The 21,626-nt window shown below is 45.9% G+C and overlaps 1 protein-coding gene across 1 annotated transcript; it reads right to left on the reverse strand.

The window, feature by feature from the left end:
- Window positions 1-11,284: 11,284 nt before the first annotated feature.
- Window positions 11,285-20,148, reverse strand: LOC139414326 (kelch domain-containing protein 8A-like). The gene is made up of 7 exons (XM_071162244.1): window positions 19,637-20,148; window positions 19,213-19,423; window positions 18,778-18,942; window positions 17,412-17,630; window positions 14,579-14,680; window positions 11,452-11,600; window positions 11,285-11,362 (listed from the first exon to the last, which is right to left on the reverse strand). The coding sequence occupies exons 1-7, from the start codon at window positions 19,799-19,801 to the stop codon at window positions 11,312-11,314; spliced, it is 1,062 nt and encodes a 353-aa protein (XP_071018345.1). The 5' UTR covers window positions 19,802-20,148; the 3' UTR covers window positions 11,285-11,311.
- Between the last annotated feature and the right edge of the window lie 1,478 nt (window positions 20,149-21,626).

The following is a 21,626-nucleotide window of genomic DNA, read 5'->3' on the forward strand; positions in this document are numbered from 1 at the left end:
CAACGGGGGAAGAAGCCTCTTGTGTGCCGTATCCAGCCCTGACATGATTCCTCACCTATATCACCACAGGCTAAATCCATGGCTTGCAGCAGATTTACTCTGGTGTAGGGTTGTCTATCATACACTTTCCATCTCCAAGAGGAGAAAAACTCCTCAATCGGAATCAGGAAAGGCGAGTATGGAGGGAGGTACATAAACTGCCCATTGATGTTAAACCATTCCCTTACCAGTGGAAACTGACATTGTCCCACACTATCACATAGGTGGGAATTTAGCTCTTGACCTTGCTGCTCTTGAGCCTGCTGCTCAAATAAAATATCTCTTAGATTGGCAATAAATCTTAGAAGGTGCTGGGTGTTATATGGCCCGAGTGTAACATGGTGATGTAGAACACCATGGTTGCTGATAGCAGCACAGATTGTGACATTGCCACCTCGTTGACCAGGGACTTCAACAATGGCCCGCTGTCCAATCATGTTTCGGCCTCTCCTTCTCCTCTTTGTTAGATTGAAGCCTGCTTCATCGACAAAGATGAACTCATGGGGTCTGTCCAAGGATTCCAAGTCAAATATTGTCTGTGTAGAAATACAATATACTGTATGTAGGATTTTGTAAGTCGTACAGAGACAATGCTATACTGTAGAGTACAATTAGGCTTCTGATTCACATACATTGTATGTACTGAAGAGTAATGCCATTCACATAGTATGTGTTAGTACTGTAGACAATCTGGATTACAGTAAATGTTTCTGAATGTACACTTACTTGCACATACTGAGCTCGCAGTTCTTTCACCCTTGGTGAGTTGTGCTCAAAAGGTACTCTGTATACTTGTTTCATTCGCATCCTGTTACGATGGAGGACACAGTCAATTGTGGAAATGCTCACACTGTCGATTCCCTGGAAGTATGTGTTGTCTTGTATCACTCGTTCCTGGAGTTCTCTGAGTCGTATTGCATTATCTTGAAGGACCATGCCAACTATAACGGCCTCTTGCTCCCGAGTGAATATAGCTGTCCTTCCACCTGCATGTGGCAGCCTTGCAATTCTACAAAAAGTAGTTGTGCAGTTACAAAACATATTCATGCAGTACAATACATAGTGATTAACTTTACAAATGTCTATTGAAACAGCTGCATATAGTGTAGTACAGTAAATTTGCAATTACAAAAATACAGTAGTATACTGTACCTGTTCTCTTCTCTGAATGACCTTACTATGGTGGACACAGAAAATCTATGCATTCTCAGACTTTCTCCTTCCCACCTTCAACAACCTGTTTGCTCTCTGAACTGGCTTATATTGGTTGTGTCGCATCATTTGAAACAGGTTAAATCAATTTTGAGTGGTTGTTTTCAATGAATGACATGTGTTCTCTATTTGTATTTGATTGTTGCCACTTGTGTTTACCAGTATGGATGGCATGTGCATTAGAGTGCAGAATGTGTTTTGAGAATGAGAATGTGTTTAGAGTTTTGCTGAAAAAAGTGAGATCTGCAAATTGTGTTTTACCATGTGAAATGGTTTAAGGTATTGACAACAGATGGCATAATTAGCTAAATGAGTCCAGGCAACTGAGAACTTTGTTTAGCCAATGGGTTTTAGTGTTTTAGCAATTGAGAAAAACTGTAATAATGTGGGAAAAGCAGAGGGGAGAATACACTTGCCACAGAGAACAGCCAACCTCTCCCCTCGGAATGCAATTAACCCATTTGACAGTGATGATTCATATAGGGTGTTTGTGGTGTGTGTATGTGTCTGGCAGCTCAGCCTGTGTGCAGGGCAAAGAGGGGTCATGGGGCAAATGTACAAATGCCAAAATGGACAAGGGAAGTCATCATGCACAGGAAGTCTTGGTTACAGCATTAGAATCAATAGAACCAACGTTTACATTCACAACAAATCTCCTCCGTGGCAGATGAACAGAAAAAATACTATTTGGAAGATTATTAATGTAATTGATGCTTATAACATGAGGCCATGTTTACTTCAACTGTTCACGATACATTCTACAACTCCACTTGGCGCCAACTTCGCCTATTTTTCTCAACTTAGTGAGGAAGGAGTATCATTTAAAGACAAGTGTTTCAGAGCACAGTGTGTATCCATGTATAAATCCACTGTATTGTTGACTTTGAGGGGGAAGGTTCAGAACTGAGCGTGTGTTTGCATAGTTATTGTGAGGCTTTGACCTATGGCTATACTGCGATAAAAAGACTGTTGAACAAAAAGATAAGTACACCATAAAGAGTCAGCCAGCCTGTTCAGTATGTTTGGGTCAATTCTGTGCTAGAGAAGAATCATCTTCCTCAGTTTATAGCTTATGTGTTGTGTTTAATTGTCATCTAGTGGTGAAGAGTGAGATTACAAGGCAGTTTTCAACACCGACTGTATGCCCAGCAGAGGCTGAAAATAATTTTGGTATTTGGTACACTGCATGACCAATGTAGACACCTGCTCGTCGAACATCTCATTCCAAAATCATTGGCATTAATATTGACTGGCCTGCACAGGGCTCTGCATCATTGTACGCAGTGGCGTTAAGATTTACATTCACGACCTCCTGGGTGGCGCAGTGGTCTAAGGCACTGCTGCAAGCTGTACCACCAGAGATTCTAGGTTCGAGCCCAGATTCTGTTGCAGCCGGCTGTGGCCGTGGCCGTGGCCGTGGCCGTGGCCGGTAGGTCAATGGGGCGACGCACCATTGACCCAGCATCGTCCGGGTTAGGGAGTGTTTACCCGGCAGGGATAACCTTGTCTCATCACACACTAGCGACTCCTGTGGTGGGCCAGGCACAGTGCATGCTGACCAGGTGTATGGCTCTTGACCTTCGCCTCTCCTGAGTCCGTATGGGAGTTGCAGTGATGAGACAAGTCTGTAACTACTACCAAAAGGATACCATGAAATTGGGGGTAACTGAAATCCAGTAACTGTTCACTGGACCTTGGGCCTAGCCCAAACCATTAAAATCAAGCCTAGACTATTATTTCTCCTCCACCAATCTGTATAGTTGGAACTATGTATTGGGGCAGGTAGCGTTCCCCTGGCATCTGCCAAACTCAGATTATTTTTGAAGCATCACTCCAGAGAACGCGTTTCCACTGCTCTAGAGTCAAATGGCCGCGAGCTTTACACCACTCCAGCCAACACTTAGGCTGAACATAGGCTGCGTGGCTGTGTGGCTGCTCGGCGATGGAAACCCATTTCATGAAGCTCCCGACTAACAGTTATTGTGCTGACCTTGCTTCCAGAGTCAGTTTGGAACTCGGTAGTGAGTGTTGCAACCGAGGACTGACCCGTTTTTACATGCTACGTGCTTCAGCACTCAACGGTCCAGTTTTGGAAGCTTGTTTTTCCCTACCACTTAGCGCCTGAGCCGTTGTTGCTCCTAGACGTTTCCATTTCACAATAACAGCAATTGCAATTGACAGGGACAGCTCTAGAATGGCAGAAATGTGATGAATTGACTTGTTGGAAAGGTGACATCCTATGACTGTGCCACATTGAAAGTCACTGAGCTCTTCAGTAAGACCATTCTACTGCTAATGTTTGTCTATGGCGATTACATGTCTGTGTGCTCGATTTTATTCACCTGTCAGCAACGGGTGTGGCTGAAATAGCCGAATCCACTCATTTGAAGGGGTATTGACATATTTCTGACCATGTAGTGTATTTTATTAGGATCCCCATTAGCTGTTGCGAAAGCCGCAACTACTCTTCCTGCGGTCCAACACAGGACATGCAACATTACATAATACAGAACATTAATAGATAAGAACAGCTCAAGGACAGAACTAGATACACTTAAAAACAGCATACATGCCCTACATAGTGTATCAATGAATACACATAAAATATCTTGGTCAAATAATGTGGCGGCAGGTAGCCTAGTGGTTAGAGCGTTGGGCCAGTAACCGAAAGGTTGGTGGATTGAATCCCTGAGCTGACAAGGTCAAAATCTGTCATTCTGCCCCTGAACAAGGCATTTAACCCACTGTTCCTAGGCCATCATTGTAAATAAGAATTTGTTCTAAACTGACTTGCCTAGTTACATGAAGGTAAAAATAGCAGAGAGGCTGTGAGGTGTTGCTTTTATCAATTTTTTAAAAACCAGGTCTGCTGTTCATTTGAGCAATATGAGATGGGAGTTCCATGCAATAATGGCTCTATATACAGTAATACTGTACGCTTCCTTAAATTTGTTCTGGATTTGGGGACTGTGAAAAGACTCCTGGTGGCATGTCTGGTTGCGTAAGTGTGTCAGAGCTGTGCGTAAGTTGACTATGCAAACAATTTGGAATTTTCAACACATCAATGTTTCTTATGAAAATAAGTGATGCAGTTAGTCGCTCATTAACTCTTAGTCAAGAGAGACTGGCATGCATAGTATTTATAATAGCCCTCTGATTACAATGACGTGCATGACGTGCCGCTCTGTTCTGGGCCAGCTGCAGTTTAACTAGGTCTTTCTTAGCAGCACTTGACCACATGCCTGGACAATAATCCATATAAGATAAAACTAGAGCCTGCAGGACTTGATTTGTAGTGTGGTGCCAAGCAGATAAGCAGAACTTATCTTTATTACAGACAGACCTCCCCCATCTTTACAACCATTGAATCTATATGTTTGACCATGACAGTTCACAATCTAAGGTAACATTAAGTAATTTAGTCTCCTCAACTTGTTCAACAGCCACACCATTCATTACCAGGTTCAGCTGAGGTCTGGTGCTTAGAAAATGATTTGTACAAAAATACAATGCTCTTAGTTTTAGAGATGTTTAGGACCAGTTTATTACCGTGTCCATTCCACAACTGACTGCAACTCCTTGTTAAGGGTGTCAGGTACTTCAATAGCTGTGGTTACTGACACAGTACATGTGTCACACCCTGATCTGTCTTTGTGATTGTCTCCACCCCCCTAGAGGTGTCACCCATCTTCTCCATTATCCTCTGTGTATTTATACCTGTGTTCTCTGTTTGTCTGTTGCGAGTTCGTTTTGTTCATCAAACCTACCATCGGTTTCCACCTTGCTCCTGTCTTGTCTTTAGTTCCTGGTTTTCTAGTTTTACCGGTTTTTGATCTGCCTGCCCTGACCCTGCCTGCCCTCCTGTACCTTTGCCACCCTACTCTGGATTTACCGACCTTTGCCTGCCCTGACCCTGAACCTGTCTGCTGTCCTGTACCGTTGCCCCACTACTCTGGATTACCGACCTCTGCCTGACCTGACCCTGAGCCTGCCTGCCAGCCTGTACCTTTGCCTGCCAGTGTTCGATTTAATAAACTTCGACACTGCACCTGGGTCTTACCTTCAAACCTGATAGTTTGAACTGGCCATGACTGACCCAGCAGACCTGAGCCAGCTACGCAATGCCATCTCCTCCCAAGGAGCCACCATTGGTAGGCATGAGGAATTGCTTTGTGGCCTTTTGGCGGGGGTCCAAACCTTGGCTGAACGCCATGCCCGGTGTTGGACAGTTTGATGGAGCAATTCCACAGGTTGTCTGGGAGGCAGCCTACCATGGTGGTAACCCCACAGCCCCTCAGTAACTCAGCTGTTAGCATCGCTGTCTCATCAGGCACTCCACCTTCTCGGGAGCCACGCATACCTCCCCCAGAAAGCTTCAGTCGGGCTTTTCTAGCTCAGTGTGCCCTCATCTTCGAGCTTCAGCCCTCCTCCTTCCCCTTGGATCGCTCCAAGATAGCCTACCTCATCACGCTGATGTCCGGGAGGGCCCTCACCTGGGATACTGCTGTATGGGAACAACAGCCGGCCATATTAGCCTGGAGGGGTTTGTGGGAGAGGTGAAGAAGGTTTATGATGCCCAGTTCACTGGGAGAGAAGCTGCCCGGTAGCTAATCCAGCTTCGGCAGGACTCCCACAGTGTGGCAGACTATGCGGTGGATTTCCGCATGTTGGCAGCGGAGAGTGCTTGGAAACAGGAAGCGCTGTTTGATATGTTCCTCAGAGGAGGTCAAGATGAGCTTGCTGCTCGGGAGTTACCTATGGATCTCGTTTCCCTCATTGCTTTGACCATCCGAATCGATGGCCGATTATGAAAAACAACGGAGAGAGAGGAAATTCGATTTTGCTCGCACATCCAGGGATCCCATCCGAGTCCTCCCGGAAGTCCCCGATGGTCCCGTTGCCGAAGAGAACCCGAGGCTTCCCTACTTCCCCTGAAAGTCGTCGAAGACGGCTGAGTTACTGCTTCCCGAGCCTATGCAACTAGGCAGAGCTGGGCTGTCGCCAGCGGAATGGCAATACAGGAGCAACACGAAGAGTTGTCTGTATTGTGGGACTCTTGGTCATTTTGTGTCCTCTTGTCCTTTAAAAAAGACCAAGCTCACTGGCAGGAGTGAGTATTCTGGTGGGCCATATGGATAAATTTTCTGCTTCCCTAGCTCGCACCCCTTTTCATGTCATTCTGCTGTGGGGAAACCAGTCTAAATCTCTCTGGGTCCTCATTGACTCTGGGGCCAATGAGAGCTTTTTGGACGCTACCCTGGCTTCCGAGCTGAACATCACCACTCAGCCCCTCTCCATGAGGATGTTAGAGCGCTGGACGGGCGCTGAATAGGCCGGGTCACTCATAATACCACTTCTATCAACCTACTACGGGTGTCAGGGAATCACAGCGAGACTATTCAATTTCAAAGTCTCCTCAGATTTCCGTGGTTCTGAGATTCTCCTGGCTTTAGGGAAACAATCCCCTCATCAACTGGTCTACTGGTGCCATCATTGGCTGGAGCCCATTCTGCCACGCCCATTGTCTGAAGTCAGCACAACCTGCCCTGGGACATCTTCCTGGGGGCTCGAAAGGTGCCATGGACCTCTCCGCCATTCCCGCAGAGTACCAGGACCTTCAGGAGGTGTTCAACAAGACCCAAGCAACTTCGCTTCGCCCACACCGACCACATGACTGCGGGATTGTCCTTCTTCCTAGCACCACTCCGCCCCGGGGATGACTGTACTCACTTTTGGGACCGGAGACCAAGGCTATGGAGACCTAAATTGGGGACTCCCTAGCTGCAGGATCTATCCGTCCTTCATCCTCTCCTGCCGGCGCATGGTTCTTCTTTGTGGAGAAGAAGGACAAGACCCTGTGCCTGTGCATCAACTAACGGGGACTCGATGACATGACGGTGAAAAACCGCTACCCGCTACTCCTCATCTTCTCTGCCTTCAAGCCGCTCCAGGGGGCCACTGTGTTTTCCAAGCTGGATCTACGGAACTCCTACCATCTGGTGCGAATACGGGAGGGGGATGAGTGGAAGACCGCCTTCAACACGGCCAGCGGCCACTACGAGTATTTGGTCATGCCATTTGGCCTCACCAACACCCCTGCTGTGTTCAGCACTGGTAAATGATGTTCTCCGCGACATGTTAAAATGGTTCATCTTCGTCTACATTGATGACATCATCGTCTTCACCTGCTCCCCCCAAGAACATGTGCTCCACGTCCGTCAGTTTCTTCAACAAATCCTGGAGAATCAGCTGTTTATTAAGGCAGTGAAATGCGAGTTCTATTGCTCCACCATCCCCTTTCTGGGGTACATCATCTCCGCTGGGAGTGTCCAGATGGATCCCAGGAAGGTGAGAGCGGTGGTGGATTGGCCCCAGCCTACGTCCATGGTGCAGCTGCAACGTTTCCTGGGGTTCACCAACTTTTATCGCTGCTTCACCCGGGGTTACAGCCCCCTGGCTTACCCCTGTCAGCACTCACCTCTCCCAAGGTTCCGTTCACATGGTCCCCTGCTGCTGACCGGCTGTTCCGGGACCTCAAACACTGCATCACCACTGCTCCCATCTTTGTTCAACCTGACCCTTCCTGTCAGTTCGTGGTGGAGAACGATGCTTCTTGATGTAGGAGTGGGGGTGGTCCTGTCCCAGCGTTCTGTCCTGGACCTGAAGCTACTTCCCTGCACCTTCTTCTCCCACCGCCTCAACGCCACAGAGAAAAACTACAATGTGGGGAATCGTGACCTTCTCGCAGTGAGGATGGTGTTGGAGGAATGGAGGCACTGGCTGGAAGGGGCAGAGCATCCGTTCATTGAATGGACCGACCACAAAAACCTGGAGTATCTCCACACAGTCAAATGCCTCAACTCCAGGCAAGGCAAATGGGCCCTGCTGTTCACACGGTACAACTTCTCCCTCTCATATCGGCCGGGCTCCAAGAATGTCAAGCCGGATGCACTGTCTCACCACTATAGCCCCACGGCTATTACCCAGAGCCCGACACCATTCTGCACACCTTGTGCCTGGCGACGGCACTCAGCTGGGGTATAGAGAAGCAGTGTCCCTGACGTCTCTCATTTGTCACCGCTTGCATGGTTTATGCACAAAACAAGACTCCTCGACTCCGGCTCGTTTCTTCCAACCTCTGCCTGTCCCTCACCGTCCCTGGTCTCACATCTCCCTCGACGTTGTCACGGGGATTCCCCCATCTAATGGCAACACCACTTCCAGGTATCGACGATTAACAGATTGCCACCGGACCCCGGCTCTCCGGTATCGTCTTGGGCAGAAGGTATGGCTGTCCACCCGGAATCTGCCCCTCCGGGTGGAATCCCACAATCTATACCCTCTGTTTATTGGCCCGTTTCCCATCTCCAAAATCAGAGATTCGTCTTCTGTTGCCCCGGGCCTTCATATACATCCTACCTTTCGTATGTGCAGAGTTAAACCCATGTCTCACAGCCCTTTGTCTCCTGTTTACTTCCACACTGTCTGCACCTGGGTCTTACCTTCAAACCTGATAATATGGTTGAATCATCATCATACACTACCGGTCAAAAGTTTTAGAACACCTACTCATTCAAGGTTTTTTCTTTATTTTTTACTCTTTTTTGCATTGTAGAATAATAGTGAAGACATTAACACTATGAAATAACACATATGGAATCATGAAGTAACCAAAAAAGTGTTAAACAAAGATTCTTCAAAGTAGCCACCCTCTGCCTTGATGACAGCTTTGCACACTCTTGGCATTCTCGAGGAATATATATTATATTTGAGATTCTTCAAAGTAGCCACCCTTTGCTGAGGGTACCAAAAAATACTTCAGATATTTTTGGTACCCTCGACACAGTCCTGTCTCGGACCTCTACGGACAACTCCTTCAACCTCATGGCTTGGTTTTTGCTCTGACATGCACTGTCAACTGTAGACCTTATATAAACAGGTGTGTCTTTCCAAATCCTATCCAATCAACTGAATTTACCACAGGTGGACTCCAATCAAGTTGTAGAAAGATCTCAAGGATGATCAATGGAAACAGGATGCACCTGAGCTCAATTTTGAGTCTCAGAGCAAAGGGTCTGAATACTTATGTAAATAAGGTATTTCTGTTTATATATGTTTAATACATTTGCAAACGTTTCTAAAACCCTGTTTTTGCTTTGTCATTATGAGGTATTGTGTGTAGGTTGACAACTATTGAAAACAACTATTGAATCCTTTTTAGAATAAGACTGTAATGTAACGAAATGTGGAAAAAGTCAAGGCGTCTGAATACTTTCCGAATTCACTGTAGCTCTGAATCCATGATATGGCAGAGGATGAAAAGTTTCCTTAACAACAGGTAATGGACAATAATATAAAAGGCTGCACTGAAATCTAACAGTACAGAATAAGAATGAAACAAGAATGATATAGAAGAATACTACATACAGGTAGGAAGTGGATGCACTCCATGGAATTATTTTGTTAAGCTTCTTTTGTTTTATTTTCTAATCAAGTTAGAAGAATACCTCATTGAAGCCATACTTACTGTAGAAGTATTCATCCAGTAGTTTGTGCTTTTTAATAACATCCTGAGAATGAAGCTATTCATTAATACGTACATTTGACATTAATCAATTGTCAATACACAGTGCACTAATTACAAACCAAAACATATGAACCAAAAACCAGTATTGCATGTAATCATTTTTTTTTAAATAGGGATTTTAAAAAGAGCAACAGATCTTAAATAGGATTAAAGAACATACACCATTTGATATAGACTTTAAACCAGACATTACATGATTAACCTTCTCACACCTATATAATTCCTATTGCCATAGCAATCCATAGGCAACCCATTCAAATATGTAGGTTTCAGTAGAGGCTGCTGATGGGAGGATGGATCATAATAATGGCTGGAATGGAGTAAATTGAATGGTATCATGGTTGTGTTTGATACCAATACATTCTGTCCATTCCAGCCATTCCAGTCCTCCCCTCAGCGGCCTCCATCAGTGGGTATAGTCAACTCCTGATGATTGCACACTCTGTTTCAGTAGTGCAGTTAATTCATATACATTATTTTGACTTGCTCCAGATATATGCATGCTATGTCTGCATGCATGCTATATGCACACTCCAGTTAAGTGCATGTCTTCATGCTAGTCCAAGCGACTGCATACTGTACTGTACTGTATGTCAGGAGTTGGCTAACTTAGGTCTTAGAGATGGGTGTACACTAACATGTCACTTGCATCTACAGTAAGGAATATCAAACTGTTGACAAACTGCACACATTTCATACACAACAAATAAACAGTATTTATCTCAGTAACAATACAACATGTATTACCTTGCTCTAGTCTCTACTCCCTGTTAAGATCACATCTATTTGTCCAGTTAAAAACGTTTAAGACAAGGCAAGCAGTAAATCTACAACAATAGATGCAAAAGTAAAAAAAATATTGAATACCTTGAGAAACTCTATAGGGAGATCACACACAGTGAAGAGGAATCTTTACATTACTAAAACTCTTCTGAATAACTTATTTACAGAGAAAGCCAGCTCCTCGTGTGTGTAGAACAGGGATGTGCAACTGGCTACTTTTTTTTATAGAATACACAAGGCGCAATTTCGAAATGTGGTTGTGCCCACGTGGGTACGCAGACCCGCGAGTAACTACGGCCCCTCATGATGAGTTCAGATTTTTAGTGGGCCAACGCCCATCAAAGTTGGCTATCCCTGGTGTAGAATATTTTGTACGATGTGAGTCAGTATGGTGATAATTGGGATCTATTCTCTGTGTGTGTAGCCTGTGTGATATAAGTTCTCTCACTGTGTGTTGGAGTTGAGTGTGCATAGACAACCCAGCAGAGGGCACTGTTCTGTGTTTGTGGCATTATTTCCCCATCCTTTCTATTCCTCTGTAGATCTTAGGAAACATATTGCACTTGTCCCAGAGCAGCAGCCATTATGAAAGCACTGGAACCACTGATCTTGAATAGACTGTTCTAGAATTCAGAATCTTCTTGTGGTCATCCTGCTGTCAATCATCCTGTAAGGGTCATGTCCTCTAGCCTACAGACACTCCTCTTTCACATACAGGATCTCATGGGCTGAACTAGGGACCTTAAAGACAGTTAGACAGAGACAGACGGTAAATGGCGAGTGTGTGTGTGTGTGTGTGTGTGACAACAAGCACAGCAATATTCCAGCACCTGGTTGACTCCTCCCACCACCAGCAAGCGGTCCCTGATGACGATGGACGAGGCAGAGCATCGCGCTATTGCCATGGGAGCCAGTCTCTCCCACTTCCTCTTCTGAGGGTGGAAGGCTTCCACCGTGTCCAGAACTGAAGGCTGGTGACCTGGGGACCACGCACGGTCATCATACGGTGTTCATACAGTCAATATACAGTGCATTTGATAGTACATTATTCAGACCCCTTGATTTTTTCCACATTTGCTACGTTACAGCCTAATTCTAAAATGGATAAAACATCTACACTCAATACCCCATAATGACAAAGCAAAAACCTTTTTGACTATATTCTATCTACATTGTAGAATAATAGTGAAGACATCAAAACTATGAAATAACACATATGGAATCATGTAGTAACCAAAACAGTGTTAAACACATCAAAATATACTTTATATTTGAGATTCTTCAAAGTAGCCACCCTTTGCCTTGATGACAGCTTTGCACACTCTTGGCATTCTCTCAACCATCTTCATGAGGTAGTCACTTGGAATGCAATTCCATTAACAGGTGTATCTTGTTAAAAGTTAATTTGTGGAATTTCTTTCCTTAATGCATTTGAGCCAATCAGTTGTGCTGTGACAAGGTAGGGGTGGTATACAGAAGATATTTGGTAAAAGACCAAGTCCATTTATGACAATAACAGCTCAAATAAGCAAATAGAAACAACAGTCCATCATGACTTTAAGACATGAAGGTCAGTCAATTTGGAAAATTTCAAGAACTTTGAAAGGTTCTTCAAGTACAGTCACAAAAACCATCAAGCGTTATGATGAAACTGGCTCTCATGAGGACTGCCACAGGAAAGGAAGACCCAGAGTTACCTCTGCTGCAGAGGATAAGTTCATTAGAGTTAACTGCACCTCAGATTGCAGCCTAAATAAATGCTTCACAAAGTTCAAGTAACAGACAAATCTCAACATCAACTTTTCAGAGGAGACACCAATAATAAGAAAATACTTGCTTGGGCCAAGAAACACGAGCAAATGGACATTAGACCGGTGGAAATCTGTCCTTTGGTCTGATGAATCCAAATTGGAGATTTTTGGTTCCAACCGCCGTGTCTTTGTGAGACGCAGAGTTGGTGAACGGATGATCTCCACATGTCTGGTTCCCATCGTCAAGCATGGAGGAGGAGGTGTGATGGTTTGGCGGTGCTTTGCTGGTGACACCGTCAGTGATTTATTTAGAATTCAAGGCTAACTTAACCAGCATGGCTACCACAGCAGTCTGCTGCGATACGCAATCCCATCTGGTTTGCGCTTATCATTTGTTCAACACGACAATGACCCAAAACACACCTCCAGGCTGTGTAAGGGCTATTTGACCAAGAAAAAGAGTAATGGAGTGCTGCATCAGATGACCTGGCCTCCACAATCACCCAACCTCAACCCAAGATGAGATGGTTTGGAATGAGTTGACCGCAAAGTGAAGTAAAAATAGCCAACAAGTGCTCAGCATATGTGGGAACTCCTTCAAGACTGTTGGAAAAGCATTCCTCATGAAGCTGGTTGAGAGAATGCCAAGAGTGTGCAAAGCTGTCATCAAGGCGAAGGGTGGCTACTTTGAAGAATCTTTGTTTAACACCTTTTTGGTTACTACATGATTCCATGTGTTATTTCATAGTTTGGATGTCTTCACTATTATTCTACAATGCAGAAAATAGTGAACATAAATAAAAACCCTTGAATGAGTCGGTGTGTCCAAACTTTTGACTGGTACTGTAAGTATTCAGACCCTTTACTCAGCACTTTGGCAGCGATTACGGCCTAGAGTCTTCTTGGGTATGACTTTACATGTTTGGCACAACTGTATCTGGGGAGTTTCTCCCATTCTTCTCTGCATATCCTCACAAGCTCTGTCAGGTTGGATGGGGAGCGTTGCTGGAGAGGCATTTTCAGGTCTCTCCAGAGATGTTCAATCGGGTTCAAGTCCGGGCTCTAGCTTGGCCACTCAAGGACATTCAGAGACTTGTCCTGAAGCCACTCCTGCGTTGTCTTGGCTGTGTGCTCAGGGTCTTTGTCCAGTTGGAAAGTAAACCTTCGCCCCAGTCTGAGGTCCTGAGCGCTCTGGAGCAGGTTTTCATCAAGGATCTCTCTGTACTTTGCTCCGTTCATCTTTCCCTCGGTCCTGACTAGTCTCCCAGTCTCTGTCACTGAAAAACATCCCCACAGCACAATGCTGCCACCACAATGCTTCACCGTGAAGATGGTGCCAGGTTTCCTCCAGGCGTGACGTTTGGCATTCAGACCAAAGAGTTCAATCTTGGTTTCATCAGACCAGATAATCTTGTTTTTTATGTTCTGAGAGTCCTGTCAAGCGGGCTGTCATTTACTGAGGAGTGGCTTCTGTCTTCTGTCTGGCCCTCTACCATAAAGGCCTGTTTGGTGGAGTGCTGCAGAGATGGTTGTCCTTCTGAAAGGTTCTCCCATCTCTACAGAGGAACTCTAGAGTTCTGTCAGAGTGACCATCGGGTTCTTGCTCAAATCATGTCCAAACCTCTCTGACCTTTTTTGATACCCTTCCCCAGATCTGTGCCTCGACACAATCCTGTCTCGGAGCTCTATGGACAATCCCTTCGACCTCATGGCTTGGTTTTTGCTCTGACATGACATGATGTGTGTCAACTGTGGGACTTTATATAGACTGGTGTGTGCCTTTCCAAATCATGTCCAATCAATTTACCACAGGTGGACTCCAATCAAGTTGTAGAAACATCTCAAGGATGATCAATGGAAACAAGATGCACCTAAGCTCAATTTTCGAGTCTCATAGCAAAGGGTCTGAATAGTTATGTAAATAAGGTATTTCTGTTAATTTGTTTTTATAAAATAGCAAAAGTTTCTAAAAACCTGTTTGACTTTGTTAACATGGGGTATTGTGTGTAGATTGATGAGTATTTTTAAAAATGTATTTAATCCATTTTACAATAAGGTTGTAGCGTAACAAAATGTGGAAAAAGTCAAGGGGTCTGAATACTCTCTGAATGCACTGTATGGTCATCAAACATTGTCATGACCAACTAACGTTCAACAAAAACACACATATATGAGCACATATACACACACATTCACACTCCCTCACCAAGTCCTCCTGCTACAACCATCCTGCCCCTGAGGAAAGATGAGGCAAAGTCAGCCCTCTTAGTCTTCATGGCCACTGTGTCCTCTGACTTCAACCACAACCCTGGAGGGATTCAGGAGAGGACGATGTCAGAGTTTGTGTGTGTGTGTGCATGCGTGTGTGTGTGTGCGTGTGTGTGCAAGTGTAAACCACATTTTAATGAGGGTGGGGGAGGCAGGGAAGTGTATACAATCAACTTTGACCACTGCATAAAACTCCAGCAAGGTGACAATTTTATTTTTTCCATTTGTTTTTGAATTCTGCAAGTTACAATTTGGTGTGTGCCTGAATTCTGGTGGCACCACAACTCAATAAGAAATACAGTGTGCACCTTGAATACAAATGTCCACACACACACCAAGCTACCAGGTCATGGCCCCAGATATTGGAAATAAGAAAATAGGGTACATTTCCTGTAAAACCATCCAATCTGAACACTTCAATTGCTTCAAAGGAGAAAAACAAGTTATTTTCCTCCTGCAGTCTGGCAGGGGATGACTATTACAGTAAATTGGCATATTATTTACAGTTCTACTTAGGCAAACATTTGTGCTGCTAAAGACAGTGAAACTATTTCAGAGAAACAGCGACTAGGGAGATTTTTTTCTTTTTCAAAGAATCTTTTAAAGCTTTTATGTTGTCTGTAAGAAACCCAAGCCTGCGTGAGTTTAGTGTCTCTGACTTCACAATCAGCTCCACAGAGAGAGAGGAAGAGAAATACAGAGGGAGAAAGAGAGGGAGACACAGAGACGAAAACACAACCAGAGCAGATAAAAGCACTTTGTTAATGAACTGTTGCCAATCCAGCCCATATTTGAGCTTGAAAGGGAATAAGGCAGAGCACAGCTGGCGACGGGCACACTGCTCTGCGACTCACTGCCAGGGCCTTTGTTGTTGAAGTGTTGGCTGGCTGGCACTCTCAGGGGCTTCCTCCAAATAACTTTTTAAAACATATCATATTCAGCACTAAGTTCCCTTTTTCCTTCAGATTCAGAGGGAGGGGCACACACTAACACACTAGCGGGAAGAAAGGTTCAGAGAGTTTAGTTGCTCTACTACAGATAGCTGAACTAGAAGGGACTGGAGATATTGCAGTTGTGCAGTTAATGTATGTGCTGGGCTGTGTGTGAGTGTATCTTGTATACAGAGAGTGTGCATTAGTGTGATGTATTTTCTACAGTTTTGTAGAGGCTTTGGTAGTTAGTGGTTTTCCGTTGAACAGATGAGCTACAGTCAGACATGGAGAACCCAATTCTGGATACTAGAAAATTCGGTGCTCTAATTTGTTATGAGTTATGTCATATTACACAATGTCTGTCTTTGTATATTGAAGTAATTTTAATATTCTACTTTTATCAATGTAATCTACACTCAGTGGCCAGTTTATTATTAGGTACACCCATCTAGTATCGGGTCTGACCCCCCTTTGTCTCCAGAACAGCCCAAATTCTCTGGGGCAAGAAAACGTTGCTCAATTGGAATCAAGGTACTTAATGTGTGCCAGGAAAACATTCCATACACCATTACACCACCACCAGCCTGTGCCGTTGACACAAGGCAGGATGGGGCCATGGACTCATGCTGCTTATGCCAAATCCTGACTCTGCCATCAGCATGTCGCAACAGGAACGGGGATTCAATGGACCAGGGAATGTTTTTCCACTCTTCAACAGGAGTGGAACCTGGTATGGTCTGCAATAGCCCATCCGTGACAAAGACTGGCGAGTTGTGCGTTCTGAGATGCGTTCTGCACACCACTATTCTGCGCCGTTATTTGCCTGCCTGTTAGCTTGCACGATTCTTGCCATTTTCCTTCGACATCTCATTAACAAGCTGTTTTCTCCCACAGGACTTCCTTGTTGTTGCTATTTTGCACACACATTTTCTGTCAACATTCTGTCAACATTTTGTCAAGACGTTGAATTCTAGGTCAATCCAGAGCCATATGTTCAGATATCTAAATGCATGTCTCCTGGGTAAATCTAACAATGAGTGAGCTACAGAGTATAATATCCCAGTGTGAGAGTTGCAGACAGCATGACCATCTGTGGAGGAAGGCAGATAATAACACAATCTGTTTCTGAATCCTGTAATTTAAACACCTCCCTCCCTCCTCACTGTAGCTCATCTCCCATCTCATCTCCACTTAGATTAGATTGGGAGGGGGAGTGAATGGGCCTTATTGTTTATTGCTTACTGTGTGTGTGTGAGTGATGAGTGTGTGTGTGTGTGTGTGTGTGTGTGTGTGTGTGTGTGTGTGTGTGTGTGTGTGTGTGTGTGTGTGTGTGTGTGTGTGTGGGTGTGTGTGTGTGTGTGTGTGTGTGTGTGTGTGTGGGTGTGTGTGTGTGTGTGTGAGGAGGAAGGTAACGAGGTAGGTATTGTAAATGTCTATCTGATATCTCTGGAGTAAAACCCAGCCAGCCTGCCAGCTGGCCAGACAGACATTCTCACCGTGGTGTTAGATTAGTATTCAGACTCCCACTGCTTCATTCATTTGGCTTCGACTGGTAAAAATAGAAAAATCAAAATGCGTGACAAAACACCCTATTGTTTGAAATGACTTATCGATTTTTTACCTGGGTATGGCTCTTACTTTTCTCTTCCTGGTCTCTTTTCAATTTGACCGTTTGATATTCATTTTCTGTGAGACGGAAGATACGTAGTTTTTTGAGGTGTGTGTGTATGCAGCATGCACCTAGCTTTTATTTGGAGAGAAATATAACTTTATTGTGTACCTGGAGAGGAAATCAGTGCACTTAAATGCATATGTAAGTGTTTTTTTTGTGGTTCTTACCCTGGTTAGTATCAAAGATGTTGACATTCTTGGTGAACTTGGAGCTCTGGTGGCCCCCTCCCTTCCTTAGCCCCCCCAACAGACACAGCCTCCCCGAACTGTCCCAGAACACGCCACCGTACGAACGTTTACACGGCATGTTGGGTAGTGTACTCCAGGAGCGTGTCTCTGAATCAAATACCTCAAAGACCTTCAACGTGCGCTTACACTGACGCCCACCTAAAAAGAACACACACACACTTAGTATACACATTACACGTGCAAACTGTCAAACACACACACAAGCATGAACAGACACCCAAACATGCACACAAGCATGAACAGACACCCAAACACGCACACAAGCATGAACACACAACATGCACACAAGCATGAACAGACACCCAAACACGCACACAAGCATGAACAGACACCCAAACACGCACACAAGCATGAACAGACACCCAAACACGCACACAAGCATGAACAGACACCCAAACACGCACACAAGCATGAACAGACACCCAAACACGCACACAAGCATGAACAGACACCCAAACACGCACACAAGCATGAACAGACACCCAAACACGCACACAAGCATGAACAGACACCCAAACACGCACACAAGCATGAACAGACACCCAAACACGCACACAAGCATGAACAGACACCCAAACACGCACACAAGCATGAACAGACACCCAAACACGCACACAAGCATGAACAGACACCCAAACACGCACACAAGCATGAACAGACACCCAAACACGCACACAAGCATGAACAGACACCCAAACACGCACACAAGCATGAACAGACACCCAAACACGCACACAAGCATGAACAGACACCCAAACACGCACACAAGCATGAACAGACACCCAAACACGCACACAAGCATGAACAGACACCCAAACACGCACACAAGCATGAACAGACACCCAAACACGCACACAAGCATGAACAGACACCCAAACACGCACACAAGCATGAACAGACACCCAAACACGCACACAAGCATGAACAGACACCCAAACACGCACACAAGCATGAACAGACACAAACACGCACACAAGCATGAACAGACACCCAAACACGCACACAAGCATGAACAGACACCCAAACACGCACACAAGCATGAACACACACCCAAACACGCACACAAGCATGAACAGACACCCAAACACGCACACAAGCATGAACAGACACCCAAACACGCACACAAGCATGAACAGACACCCAAACACGCACACAAGCATGAACACACACCCAAACACGCACACAAGCATGAACACACACCCAAACACGCACACAAGCATGAACACACACCCAAACACGCACACAAGCATGAACAGACACCCAAACACGCACACCCTTTACTTACCTGCCACGTAGATCTTGTTGCCCAGTAGGTGTGCTGTAGCATCATATCGCGGTGTGGGCATAGGGGGCAGTAGTGCCCACACATTCTTCCTCAGGTCATACTGCTGTAGTATACTACGAGGGAGCAGGTCTGAACCCATACCACCCACTGCCAACGCACGCCCATCTACAGAGAAGGGTGAGAGAGAGAAAGGTAGAGGAGTGAGAGGTGAGAAACTAAGCCATTAACATGAATCTGGCCATGTACAGAATGCAAGTATATATGTCCTTGTGTCACCCCCCACCCTACATACCTTTCACAGCGACAGCCACCTCCCACCCTGCCACCCTACACACTTTTCACAACGACCGCCCCCCACCTACACACCTTTCACGACGACAGCCACCCCCCACCTACACACCTTTCACAGCGACAGCCACCTCCTACCCAACACACCTTTTACAGTGACGGCCACCCCCATCAGTGCTTCTCTGAGGGCGCTCCTCTTCCTCCACCTCCCCTCCTCTGTGTTGTACACCTCCACCACCTTGAGAGGGCGCTGGTCCTCCCCCACACCACCCACCACCAGGATCTGCTTGCCCAGCACCGCCACTGCCGCACCCGCCCGAGGGGTGTGCATGGGGGGCAAGCTTAGCCACTGGTCCCCCTGAAAACAACAAAAAAGTGTAATTAATTACATGGTCGATTAGTCCTGTGTAAATGTTTGAACCGATGCATTCTGTGTTTAATCCTGTGTGCGTTGTGTGTTTGTGTGCGTGTGGGTCGTGTGTTTGTGTCTGTGTGGGTTGTGTGTTTGTGTGTGTGGGTTTGGGTGTGTATGTGTGTGTGTGTGCGTGCAGGTGTGTATGCTCCAACCTACCTCTGGAGAGTAGAGTTCCAATGCTGGGGAGGGCCTCCCTGCAGCATCACAGCCCCCCAGCATGTACATCTGCCCCCCCACCTCCGCCAGGGAGTGGTAGACACGCCCGCTTGGCAGCCGAGCCAGGCTCTGCCAGTGGAACTCCAAGGCCGAGGGCACAGACATCTATATCTCGGCCCAGGGAGGGGAAGGGTTGCTGGGGGAGAGGTGAGGGAGAGGTGGGTCCAGGAAACCAGAGATGGAGATGGACAGGGTTAGCACCCCAGGGTATAGTGCCGTGTCAACGGGAAGAGTCGAGAGTGTGGTGTTGTCAGGAGATCCAGAGAACTAGGTGGAGGATCAGATATAGTGGATGGAGCAAGGTCAGCAAAGCCCAACCGGAGGCTCTTTCCCTGGAGTTGACCACCGGCTCGTACTAGGTCCTGGAGGAAATGAGAGGGAAGGATGATTAGTATGGAACATGAAAGACAATGTAATATAATCCAATAGAAGAGTACTTATCTAAGTTCCCATTGACTGAATAATATGGTCATTTAGCAGATGCTTCTAATCAAAGCAACCTACAGCTATTTACTATTGAATAGATTGGATGTTCTGTTGTGGCCTTTGGCTGTGTGTGTGTGTGTGTGTGTGTGTGTGTGTGTGTGTGTGTGTGTGTGTGTGTGTGTCATGGCCCTCTTTAGCTGTGTACACAATCAGGATGAATTGGGCTTTACAAGCAGAGGAAAACATCCATCAGTAACCAGGCAACCAGCCTTCCCTTCCCCACATCCCCCTCCCTCTTCCTCCTCTCTCTCCGTGTCTAGTTCTTGCCTGTAACCTATTTCTTCTACCCACACAGACAGTGTGACTGAGCAGCAGCAGCCGCATGGTGGATCAGCTCAGTGTTCTCTCATAGTCCGAGAGCATCTGGTCGTCACAATGGTGGCACAGAACTACTCGTTTCTTCTAAGTGGAGATTTTTTTTTATTTTCTCCCTCACTCACCTGTCCATCTCCTCATTTGAATTCCATGCTGTCACTGTCACTCGTTCCTTGGAGACCAACCTCTTGACATCTGCCTTCAAGTAATTTCTTTCCAACTCTGTTTCCCCTTCTTGCCTCTTTTGACCTCACCCTTTGCCAGTCCCCTCCCACATACAAGGCTGGCAATATGCTTGAACTCATCTTTACAAGATGCTGTTCGCCTACTAATCTCACTGCAACCCCCTCCACGTCTCTGATCACTATTTTCCTTTTCTGTCTGCCTTTCCTCCAACCCTAGCCACTCAGCCCCTACCCAGATGGTCATGCACCATGTCGCAATCTTCACTCTCTCTCTCCCACTACTTTCTCCTCATTTATCCTATCATCTCTCCCTTCTGCTAAACCCTTCTCCCTCCTCTCTCCTGATTCTGCCTCTTCAACCCTACTCTCATCACTTCCCGCATCCTATGACTCGCACTGTCCCCTTTCCTCCTACCCATCTTGGCCCTCCCCTCCTGAAACATTGTCTGAGTGACTCACTGCTTACAGAACAGGGTTGCGGGCAGCTGAGTGAAAATGGAGGGAAACTACATTTCCAGAGGACCTATCAACCTTCCACTCCCTCCTCTCTACCTTCTGTTGCTCTGTATGCGCTTTGTATTACTCTAAATTATAATCTTCTGTCTCTAACCCGAGAAAACTATTTTCCACCTTCTCCTCCCTCCTTCATCCTCCGCCCCTCCCTTTCCCTCCTCACTCTCTGCGAACGACTTTGTCAACCACTTTGAAAATAAGTTTAACGACATCTGCTCCTCATTCACTCAGCCTATTGAATCCACTGTTCACTCTCACACAGAACTACCCTGCGCCTTGACCTCTTTCTCCCCTCTCTCTCCAGATGAAATCTTGCGACTAGCGAGGTCCGTCCACCTGAAAACCTGCCCACTTGACCCCATCACCTCTTCCCTTCCCTGGAGACTTTCTCCCATTCCTCACTTTCCTTATCAACTTATCCCTGACGACTG

Source organism: Oncorhynchus clarkii, chromosome 7 (genome assembly GCF_045791955.1).
Source record: "Oncorhynchus clarkii lewisi isolate Uvic-CL-2024 chromosome 7, UVic_Ocla_1.0, whole genome shotgun sequence".
Taxonomy (NCBI): Eukaryota; Metazoa; Chordata; class Actinopteri; order Salmoniformes; family Salmonidae; genus Oncorhynchus; species Oncorhynchus clarkii.

Coding starts and splice junctions, on each gene's coding strand:
- LOC139414326 (XM_071162244.1), bottom strand. CDS start 19,801: ATGTCTGTGCCCTCGGCCTTGGAGTTCCACTGGCAGAGCCTGGCTCGG. Junction 19,424..19,636: donor TGGAACTCTACTCTCCAGAG/GTAGGTTGGAGC, acceptor TGTTGTTTTCAG/GGGGACCAGTGGCTAAGCTT. Junction 18,943..19,212: donor GGTGGCCGTCACTGTAAAAG/GTGTGTTGGGTA, acceptor CCTTCTCTGTAG/ATGGGCGTGCGTTGGCAGTG.